An 11,966-nucleotide genomic window follows, 5' to 3' on the forward strand; every position below is an offset into this window, starting at 1 on the left:
CCTGGAGCGGCTCGGAAGACAGGCAACTATGAGCGGCGGACGACTGTACGTATACTGTACGTTTATAGGTAGCTAAGATAGGTGTCATGTACCAAGCTGTGATGTTAGAGTTGAGGTGGAAGCGGCAAACAGGTGCCGTTAGCAAGGCATGTTAGTCGTTTGTGATACAATACGACACGTGGAGGGTCAGTACAGAAGCAGAGCAGAGAGGCGACCGAGTGGAGCCTGACGCAGGTGCGACTGGTCAGCGAAATGTTAGAGCGACTATGCTGGTCGCTATTGTAGAACCATCCGCGGATGGTTGGCGCGGGACCAGCGGTAGTCAGGGTTGGCGTTAGTACGATCAGCTGGCGGTTCCATTCTGTGGCTGGAGGGCTTGTCCAGGTCTGGTGCAGGGCCGGTATTAGTCAGGTTGGCTTACGCACGATCAGCAGGCAGTCCCTTTCTGTGTTGGGACGGCTGTTCCAGGTCTGGTAGCGATTGGCGACAATGGCGGCTGGGATTGGTCTGCAGACTGCTGATATCCACTCATCTAATATGAAGAAGGAACAGTGTTTACTTTCGCTTGAAGGGCTACTGCGGGAGTGGTCTTGCATGGAAACTGAATGGGTTGTACGTGTATGAGCGTTAATTTATGATTAGTTTCTATATTAACCAAACTTCTTCACAACATTCCTGCTCGAATAAAATTTGAAGTATACTTTTGTTATACATACGTATGTACATACTCTTGCAATTTTATATGCAGGAGTTGACTGTGTGTTCGATGCTATGAAGGCATTCCAGAAGGAAGGCTTTCACTTCACTCTAACCTACTTTTGGATCCAATTGGTATGGCATGCAATGGCTAGTGCTGGAGTTGCCACTAACACAGAAAACGAAGAGGCGGAAATATTTCCATTTGGCGAAATTCTAAGAAAAAGCTGTCAATTGGCAAATGACAAACTTCCGCTTCAGTATTACAGTGAGAAACTGTTGGATCAGTCAGGCAGAGCTGAGAAGGAAATGGTGCTGCCTGATAAAAAGCCATTGCCATCAGTAGTGCCTTCTGCCATGTCAAAGTGAAATATGAACTTGATTTTGCTAATTAATCAATTAATGTGACTAGCATTGACAAACACTGTTTTGGCATATCATGTATAACTGCAAGTGTTGTAGGTATAGTAACGTGTTGGCTAATTTCGTACGTTTTTATGTGGTATATAAGCGTGATGAATTTTTTCGATTAACTGATATATACTTGAGTGAAATGGTAAACAGACATCGTTGATCAGAAAGCATTTTTGATTATTAAGTGATATTAATGCATTTGGTCGGCAAATAATTGCTACATTTATTGTTTAAAAATGCATATTTATAATTATTATTTTATTATTTATAAAATGCATTTCTAGGTGAAGCAAACGGAATTTCTAAGCGAAGTTGACGGAATAAAATGTCCGTCTAACAGAAACATTAAACTGCCAAATTACTTTAGATGCAGACACCGCCTTCTCTCTCAACAGCCAGCGCACAAAAACACTTTTACTAATTAACAAGACATGTTAACTGTCAGAATATTGCTGTACTGCTACAGGTACAGTTCAAAGTCAAAAATGTTGCGTCATCACATCAACCCGTTGTAGAAGTTGGAAAGCGAGTTAGTAGGTGATACCGTGTTGGGAAGAGCAATACAGCCTTCTGAGGTGACTCCGAGGTAGGAAGAGGGATCCGAGACGGATTGGAATATGTAGTAATTATCATTTGTCTCTTGAATGTTGATCTGAGTATGATCTTCCGCAGAACGTGAAGGGGCCTGTCAGAAGGTACACAAGAGACTTATAATTTTAAACGTTATCTACTCTAGTTGTGATGAGATATCTAACCGTTCCGACTGCAGTGTTTGTAATTGTCAACCAATTGTTAGGATATTTGACACTTTGTAACGTGTATACAGTTGAACCATTACTAGATGTTGCACTGATTTGAAACCGAGCTGAAAGATAGACAATAAGGGGATTAGAAAATCCTGCGTAGTCATGGAAAAATTGATAAAATTATTAATTAAAACTCTAAGTATACATTAGGAGAGGGTATCGTCGAGGTTTGGGGATCCAGCCAGATCATCTCTAAGAGAGGGTTTCAGTAACTCAGTTAGGGGGGCACCAGATCTGTTGCTCCAATGTAAGCTTCTGGTTTTATGGAGAACGAGTCACTCAAGTAATGGCCTTGTGATTGAATGGGTGTGTACTGGATGGCTCTGATTTCGAGTCAAACAGAATTTGAAAAGTTTAGGTACTAAAATAAGGAAGAGGATTATGGTGTTATCATACATGTATTCTAGCTAGGAGTTGGTTGAGAGATGCATACTGTGTAGAAGACACATCGTCTAAAGTTTGTCTAGTGTTGTGTGTGTGTGTCTGTGTGTGTGTGTGTGTGTGTGTGTGTGTGTGTGTGTGTGTGTGTGTGTGTGTGTGTGTGTGTGTGTGTGTAGTGTTTACGTAATTACTGTAGCTGAGGGTGAGCATACAACCTGTTTAATAGCTTCCTAGCAAATTCTAAATGAGTAGATTGCATACGAAATTACAGAACTTGCATTATCTGCCAATTAAATATCTGTGTGGACCGCGCATTCCTTGTTCATTCCAGACCTCAACGAAGCAATGTATGGAGCATGAATGTGAAATGCTGTAGATTGCATCAAGTCTTAAGATTAGCTTTACCTTTTCTGTTCCGTACATTCCCAGTTGATACCGTCTGTAAGTTGCTCAGGAAGACATTACACGCTGTAACATTCCTGCTTGCCAAAATAACCGTTTCTTGTTCTATGTCTCCGGTCCATAAGCCCTATTCGAGAAATGGTGCACCGTATAAGATGAAATATTGGCTGAGAATATATTTTGCAGATTGGCGGATTTTTTAGCGACTGCCAATGTAAATTCCGCCATTAATTTGGCCTCCGGGATATGTTGACGTCATCAGTCACGTGGATCAGCAAGATGATAGGTAATCCTTGCTTGCTGTCTGTTGTCATGTGCCTATGCAGTACGTGTAGTTGGAGACCATTAGGTTAGGGAAATGTGAGCCATGAACACAGCTGTCAATCACAAACACGTCAAGACCACTAGCTTTTAGGGTAAGACAGACAACATGTTCAACCGCCAAAATAGAATCCGCCAATATGCTTTGTCCGTCAATTTCTTAGCAAAACGCCAAAATAAATTTCCGCCAATGTTTCATCTTATATGGTAGTACGTTGCGTACGTTGCGTACGTGCGTGCGTGTGTGTGTGTGTGTGTGTGTGTGTGTGTGTGTGTGTGTGTGTGTGTGTGTGTGTTTGTGTTTGTGTAAAGACACGAATAATTAGACAAATACAAACAGCAGAAAGACACCGCACACGAAAACAGAAACAGCAAACAGAAATATTTTAATTAAGCAAAGAAAACACTTGACAGACAAACAAACACGCAGACAAACTGACAGGCAAGCGAAAGTACGTATACATATACAGTCATCAATATTTGCATCTTCATGTTTTGTGTTTGTTGGCATTGCTTGTTATGTGGGGTAGCAAATAATTTTCACAGACAGCAAACTAATACACCAAGCGACTGTGCGTACAGATAGAAACGAAACATGCTTAACTTAATTAATAATATAAATTAATTAAGCTAAATAATTTAACAAACAAGACATGCAAAATTTCTAACCAACAATTATCTTAATTGGTATTAGCAGACGTTCTGACTTTAACTTGAATACAAACTTACGTCGACTCTGACTAGAGTGATGGACACAGTGGAATCGTCTCCAATATCCCGTCGTTCCTCATTGATGCGAATTTGTTGGACGGAATTTGTTGGCAAGCGATGGTTAAACGTATACAAATGGTGGCCATTCAATTTGACGTGATAATTGTCGTTCCTTGTCTCTATCACAAGAAGAAACTTTTTTCCTGCTTTAAATGGAAATTTATCGGCTGTCTCTTCGTGACCCAACTTGTTTTGTTTTATGGAGTTGAAAACGATTGCACCTTCATCAAATCGTACATTAATTTGAAGTGCCACATTTTTGCCATTCTCGGAAGAATACTCGACTTCAAATCGATAGGGGTTTTGCGATACTACACCATTGATGTAGACAGCTTTTCCTGGTGCGTTTGTAGTGAAGGGGTGTGTAAAAGGCAAAGGAACCTAGAACAGAGATGTAGAAGTTTGACAAGAGACTTTTTATAATAAATTAAAGTCATTGTAATTAGTATCTATATAAATGCCTTTAATTTATAAATATAAATATTATGTATTATAAATAATATAAATCAAAATAAATTGTAATTAAAAATTTTTATAATTAGTTAAATTAGCATACTAAGTTAGTCCGCGACTATACTCTCTGCCTAGATCCCCTAGATAGCAATTGGCTAAACGAGGAAATTTATCATGCGTCACTTATCTAATGGAAGACCATCTTGCGTTCCTTGTCCGGTGTCTGTCTACAGACTACGGTTGTCACTTGACCTGCCACTCCGAGATGACACATTTGCAACATTAGGAACTATCGCCAAATGACGCGATTGATTATACTAGCTGATTGTGGTAATGGTTTCTTGGTCACAGTCGGGTTTCTAGCCCAGTCTCACTCCGCCCTCGTCATTTCCGGGTTGTCAATCCTCTGTCGAGTTTCGGGTCTCACGGTGACACCAACAACACAAGAGGGTTAGGCCTCGTCTCCTCCAATGTCTAGACAGGTCATGATCTATACAGCAAATTTTCTTGTTCGCAAGCCGGATTCACACTAGCCAACGCAACGCAAACGCAAGGCAACGCAGCGCAAGTTATATTGTCTGAACTGAGTGCATACCTAAACTGTACACTTCAGTTGTCTTGATCATGATCGCGAAACGACGACTACCTATACCAAGCTTACTAGATACGTAATCTGGATTACTAGGGAGTTTTCATGTTTACTTCCATGACAGTAGAGTTTCAACAAATACGTATTGTCTTGATAGGGCGCGGCGTTTCAGTAGACGCTCAGAAAAGTCCGTTTCGACGTGTTACTCACTCACCAACGCGAGGCACCACCTACGGATACTGTACAACTAACAAGTTAGGGCTTGAATTTGTCTAGCTAGTACGGACGTCCGGACATGTAGCTATGGACACCACCACACCTCAGTTACATTACATAGATACCTCTTTCTTGCCACTTTGGCTTCGCTCAGGTCTAGCAGACTTTTTCTTTCTTCCGTCCGTCTTCTCTTCTAGATATAGACAGTTCGAGTAACTATAGCAAGGTACTTGTAGGTAGGTAGTACAAACAATCTGTCGCAATGCACGATACATTTATCTAGTTATATATATGGGTACACTGTACGTTGCACTTGTTCTTACCAACGCTGGACCGTGAATAGCAAGAACCCATCCTTCGCTTTTTCCGTTTGTCCGAAACTGGTGCAGACCCTTAACCCACCGTTAATTATTACGTGCGCGGCGTGAAATCACGTGCTCACCCTTATCTCCGCCTCCGGTTAGTACCCGGCTTACATCGGGCCGTTATCCCGAAAGGAATCCTTACTTTCTATTCTCAAATTATAGCTTAAACGAATCGCTAATAAATTCTCTTTCGAATGAGCTTACTTTCAACCGTCTACGTTCTATCAATCGCCAGATATCGCAAGTTATGTTGACGTCACACCCATGGGTGACTTCCGCCCACGTGACTTTGCCATTGAATATCCGTCCTTCTGAGCTTTGTTAGCCAATCGAAATATTTTTAGCCGTTAGACACACCCTTTGGGCGTGTCTGTGCATACGGGAAAGACTTTAATTAATGTAAGTTGTCTTCTAGACAAAAACGTGGCATTGTAATTGAAGTTATACGATATACCACGTTCACGTGACTTTGTGGACGCGATGCCTAATAACATGTACAACCGCGTCCGCAGACTCTCTCGCGCTAGTCTTTTCCGGTGCCCGTATAACCATCCCCATACTTTCTCGCGCTAATATTGTCCGGTGCCCGTATAAAATTCCAAGCGCGAGGAGTTGTCATACAGGCACTGGACAAAACTAGTGCAAGAGTCTGGGGATGAGGCTGCATAACTGTAGTTAGGCTGTACATTACCTACAAACGTAATTACAAGAATCAATATTATCTAAATATTTAATTTATTATATATTATTTGATTATATATATTTAATATATAATATATATATAATCTAATTATATAAGTAAAATAAATTAATTTAATTAATATTATCTAAATATTTAGAAACAGAAAGTACTTGCTATTTGATTAGTTGCAGATTCAATTTCTCATACAATATAAATGGTTGTGTCATTAATTAAATTAGCCAAACGATCTTGAGAGCTTTCGATCATGATCACGTTACTATACAAAAGGTGTGGCTCTCAGGAATTGGTAAAATATTGCATATCAAGACAAACACTCAACAGGACAAGCAGTGCTAGAGAATTGCAAATCACTCCTGTACAGTCTTTCTGCTAACTAGCAAACGTGGATGTACAACGCTTTGCTAACGCGCGTTGGTTAATCCTTTTTTTTGCATCTGTTCAGCAATTGGATAATCTTGGAATCATGATCCATCCTTGCGTCTTGCTCGGTAGCTCCCATTCCACTACTAATATGTCATATGCGATAGTAAAAACTCCTGGCAGGTTTGTATAGCAGCGTCTAGTCTTCTTTGCAATATCTCAGGAGCTGCAGAAATGCCGAAGAGCATTCGTTTCCATCGGTACCGCCCAAAGGGTGTAGCAAACGTTGTCAATAGACTTGATTCTTTGTCCAATTCGATGTGCCAGAATCCGTTGCGAACATCCAAGACACTAAAAACTTTTGCTTCGGTCAGCTCTGGTAATAAGTCTTCCAATGTTGGTAGGAGGTAGTGGCTTCTCTTGAGTGCGTTGTTGAGGGGTTTCGGATCGATGCAAATCCTCAACTTTCCATTTTGTTTGCGCACCACCACCAAACTAGATATCCAGTCGGTTGGCTTGTCTTCTCTTTGAATGACACTCAGTTTCTCTAATCTGTCCAATTCTTTTTTCAGTTCAGCCTTGACAGCTAGTGGTATTCTTCTTACCGGAAGTCTCACTGGTTGTACAGTAGAATCAATCTCTAGCGTCAGTTTTCCTTCTAAGCGTCCCATTTAACCTTGAAACACTTCTGGATATTTATCTATAATATTCTCTTTTGACAATCCAATTGTCTTGCGTGTTGCTGTCTGTGGTCTCTTTTCCTGCTTGATGGTCACCGATTGAATGTTCTCCCTTTGTAGCTTTAGCAGTTGCATCTGCTGCACTGTAGTTGCCCCTAGTATTGCTGTGGGCGCCTTGTCAACTACTACAAATTGAGTCACATACCGTTTACCATTCATTGGGTTTCTCACTGTCATTTGACACTTCCCAAGATGTTTAATCTTGGTGCCATCATACAGTGATAAGATTCGATTTGTCTCCTTCAGATTGACAGCTGTTCCGAGGTCAGATTTCCTCAATACATTGCATGTCGCGCCTGTATCTAGCTGAAATTTTGTTCTGTGTCCATCCACTTCCATACTCGCGTATAATCTATTCGTATGCTGATTAGTGAGAGTGTTCACCGTCTGCTCGTTTCCCTTAGGCGTCAATGTCAAAGCATACTCATTATGAGAGGCGTCGCTGCTGTAGGTCTCGTTCTCACTATCATAATCGTATTCATGCTCTAGAGTGTGCAACCTTGACATCTTAGATGTCCTTGTCTTGTCAAGTGGTTTAGATTTTCACATGCGTGTGTAATGGTTCATTTTGCCGCATGCTTGGCATTGCTTGCCGTATGCTTTGCAGTACCTTGTAGTGAGACTTGCCACAATATTTGCATTCTTGTGGTTTGCCACTCGCTTTGGCACGTTCCTGTCTCCCACTTCCTGCTGCCTTCTTCTTGCGTTGCGCCTGTGCTTGTAGGGCATGCACTGTGTCTTTGACAGTCATGACTTTCATTTGCTCATTTGTCGATTCACTCGCTCTACACATGTCTGCGCATTCCTGGAGAGTGAGGTTCTTCTTCTGTAGGAGGAGTTTCCGCACGCCGTAGTCCTTGACTCCAACCACAATTCTGTCTCGTACCAGCTCGTTGTGCATAGCTGCGAAGTTGCACGTCTTCGCTGGCTCTTTCAATGCCGTAAGAAACTGATCAAATGTTTCTCCTTCTTGCTGGGCTCTTTGATTGAAGACAAATCGCTCATAGATTACATTTGTCTCTCCCAGACAATATTTCTCCATAGCAGCCAAGACTTTGTTCATTTCAGACTTGTCCTCGTCGTTAGCAAATGGTAACGAATTATAGATTCGTAGCGCATCAGCACCTATACAGGTGATAAAGGTCGCTATAATGTATTTGTTGTCGCACACCTGTAGATTGGAGAGAATTTCGTAACTGGTCCAGATTTGCTTCCAGTCACGCCAGTGTTGAGCGAGATTCCCTGTTACCGGTAGCTGCTTAGGTAAGGGTATTCGCCCTTGCATGAGAAGAGGAACCGCGGCTTCGTTTTCTGCTGCTAGTGCTGGCGCTGCTGGTGCGTCGGATTGATTCTGATCAACTACTGCTGGCATGATTTGATTCTTCCTCCATTATCGTTCACTCTTGACACCACGTAACGTTGTGTTGCAAGCAAGTATGCAAGAATCAACGATAATAATATGTTACAACTACTGTCTAGTGTATATAACGACTATAATCTAATTACACTAAGAACACTCCTTACACTGCGCGTGCTTGCCATTACGCTTCAGCTGAGTGTCACGTGAAACATTGCATTAGCGTGCGTTACAGCAGATGTCTTTAGTCGCAAGTTGGCTAGACATGTCTGATTGTAGTTGTCTTATTTGGTTGTTCGTGGCGGTAAGCAGGATTTAGCATTAGGAACATGCGAATGAATACGATGGTGGCCGGTTCAGCTCAATAATTATTGCGTTGTCTTTGCATGTTGTAGCTGCTAGCGGGAGTGTTCAAGAACACGGATGCCCACAACGAGGACTGCCTCATTAACACGCTCTTCCGAATGGTAAAAGCAAACACAAACTGTCGCACACTCGTAATCTAGAAAAGTGCATTTCGTTCAAGGTTTCTGAATTGCAAGTGACTGTGAAGGTACTAGTATGCATGCGATACGTGTGTTTGCATGCATGAGTGCATGTGCATGGCTTGTAACCATCTGTCTATCTATTGCGAGGTCATAAATATCGTTGGTTTTGTGAAATGTCGAGTATTTCGACTGTAGACTACTAGCGTCTGTTCGAAGAACGGAGACGCTAGGCATGCCAAATGTCCGGATATCTGGAACACATCAGCGTAGGTGGGTACTCCCACGGAAGCTTATGTGGTTCTTGCGTGGGCAGATGTTTCAAGCGTTTACCCAATGAGCAATTAAAGGGCTCGTATAATTGTTGCATGTCTGTTTCACATCACCCGGCTCTCTTAAACTGACGCCAGCGGGCGGGCCATTACCAATATCCATTACGTACACGTGGCACCGGAAGTCTGCGGGCACAGTTAACCTACAAGCTCCAATGCCCGGCTTCTCCCGGGGGGACAACACATGCCAGGTGCTTCTCCTTTAAGTTCATAATAGTCTATTCCTGTCTAATACAGATCCCTTTCAATTTAAGCTAAAGCATTCACGGAAAACCCAAGCATACCGCCCACGTGATAGTTAGAGTCAACATTCTCATCATATCCCTAGATCTCTTTGCTGTCTCAACTTGAATCTTCTTATCTGCCTACCTCTATAACTGTCCATGGCCGTGGCCTAAAGTTATTTATGATCTACTGAGGGAGAAGTCAGCGTGGACGGACTTTAGTTTGCGGAGATAGGCGTGGCCAATTTATCATACAACTACATGCGTGCAGAAATGAAGCGGAGGAGTCAGTAGCAACAGATCTCTGTCACAGGCTGTGGTCAAACAACAAAACAAACACAGAAACTGCAAATGCAGCCATATATATATGTATACATGCAAAAGGACAAGATTGATCCATTTCGCACTACTAACACAATGCGCATGCTCACGTCTACTTGCAATAGAATGTATGTTCAAACAGGTCCCGTATACTCATACGGTGCGACCCGTATAACAGAGCAATCTCGAGTTCAACCACTCACGCGCATTCCTATCATGGCAGAGCTTTGCCCTACATTGTAGCTCCAGTTGAACAGAAGCCCTCAGTATCTGACCGGCACATGGGGCCCAGTGCCCCAGTTGTTGTGACTGCCTCTTATGCCGCAAACTCAAGAAGGGAACACATACAAGACTTCCTCACAGAAGTATTGCAACGTGTAAGTGCAAATCTCCGTAGCAACTGCTTCCAGAGATACCAAGGGTTCTGCGGTAGAGGTATATATTAATTAACCAGTCACACAAACATGGATGTCGATGGTACGTCTGTACGGCCTAGACAAGCTACGTACGTCAGTTACTGTGCTTGAATATTTCTAAGACATGTACAGTATGCGCGAACTGCTACTGCAACAAACTAAGTACTATACGCAATTGTAACTAGAGCATTAAGATGCCCATAGCATAGGAGAGATATTGATCTGTGTGAGAGCAGGGAAAGCTGCCAGTAGCACCCAGTGACAACAAGAAGCACTTCTTGACCATTGTGGCTTTACCTACGTACACAGACAGAGAGAGGAGAGAGAGAGAGAGAGACACCTTTTCAGACCTATTGCAATAGAAGTGTTTGGTCGTTGGGGTCAGGATGCAGAATCCACTCTTTCTGAGGCATCTCGCATGCCGCATTTCAACAAGTCTCCAGAAAGAAAATGTACGCATTATTGAGAACAAAGTAAATACAATAATTAGCAAGAAGCAAAAAGAACCGAATGCTATTTCTAGATTAGGTTTTAGTTCTAGATGTTTTGGTCTAGATTTCAGTTAGTTTCTTAACAGTAGCAAAGTTCTTGAACTGTGTTCAAGAACAATACTATTGTAATGGACAGTAAGGTAGCGCTTTTAAATTCACGCGTTGTACTATGATTAGAAAATATTGAAAGAGAGAGAGAGAGAGAGAGAGAGAGAGAGAGAGAGAGAGAGAGAGAGAGAGAGAGAGAGAGAGAGAGAGAGAGAGGGAGAGAGAGAGGGAGAGGGAGAGGGAGAGGGAGAGGGAGAGGGAGAGGGAGAGGGAGAGGGAGAGGGAGAGGGAGAGGGAGAGGGAGAGAGAACTTTAGTTAATTAACAGTTACTGTTTTCATGCAGCGTATCAATACACTTAGTTACGTAATTACTATGGTGTTACACACTGTATACCACAATACTGTACACATGCATGTACTGCTTTGAAGTCACCATGTGTATTACGTGTATTACTGCAGTGTACACATTACACGGCTAAACATCTTCAAGTTAGAGTCTCTACACGTATGTTACACATATTGTCCGAACGATTGTCCACTAGTTCGCGAAAACACATGCAATATCTAGATGGCGCGTAGCAGCCCCGCCCTGACACCACAAGTCACGCCCAAATCTGGCTGCCATCTGTCATGAGTCCTGCTCGATAGCCTTGATACGGCGGTAGTTTGCAAGGTGCTGGCAGGACCTGACGGCTTAGGGAAGTGTACGCGCGACTGAAGCAACTCTTCTACTCTGCGTTCATGCAGATAAAGAGACGAAAATCAGTTGGGCAAAATGTAGGGAGCAAAAGAATGTTGCTTACTTTGACCGCTCACAACAAAGTACGTATTATTAGCCCACGAAAATTCATACCCAGCAAGCCCCAACGCAACCGGTTCCTCATCAAAATGTATGTGCTAACGACAGTCTTGCACATGCTTTACAACAAATGCCAATAGCACTCACCTTGTATGACTACATCGCGAGTCAAAATGACCGGAAACCGCCATGATCATCGTCACTTTGACCTCGTCCTGCACCTCCAAACAAGAGAAGATTCCACCTTGACAAGAAGTTCTGAAGAAAGCAATAGT

The 11,966-nt window shown here is 42.5% G+C and overlaps 1 protein-coding gene and 1 long non-coding RNA gene across 2 annotated transcripts in view; one reads left to right on the forward strand and one right to left on the reverse strand.

The window, feature by feature from the left end:
• Window positions 1-1,395: 1,395 nt before the first annotated feature.
• Window positions 1,396-7,148, reverse strand: LOC134181784 (uncharacterized). Its single transcript, XM_062649049.1, has 6 exons — window positions 6,763-7,148; window positions 5,175-5,265; window positions 3,750-4,172; window positions 2,703-2,826; window positions 1,866-1,975; window positions 1,396-1,795 (listed from the first exon to the last, which is right to left on the reverse strand). The coding sequence occupies exons 1-6, from the start codon at window positions 7,146-7,148 to the stop codon at window positions 1,607-1,609; spliced, it is 1,323 nt and encodes a 440-aa protein (XP_062505033.1). The 3' UTR covers window positions 1,396-1,606.
• A 1,693-nt stretch (window positions 7,149-8,841) lies between these two features.
• The window catches only part of LOC134181884 (uncharacterized), a 10,632-nt gene continuing 7,507 nt past the window's right edge, over window positions 8,842-11,966 (forward strand). Inside the window, exons 1-2 of the long non-coding RNA XR_009970215.1 lie at window positions 8,842-8,878; window positions 8,970-9,041. This is a non-coding gene — a long non-coding RNA (uncharacterized LOC134181884). The remainder of the gene's footprint in view (window positions 8,879-8,969; window positions 9,042-11,966) is intronic.

This window comes from Corticium candelabrum, chromosome 7 (assembly GCF_963422355.1).
Source record: "Corticium candelabrum chromosome 7, ooCorCand1.1, whole genome shotgun sequence".
Lineage (NCBI taxonomy): Eukaryota > Metazoa > Porifera > Homoscleromorpha > Homosclerophorida > Plakinidae > Corticium > Corticium candelabrum.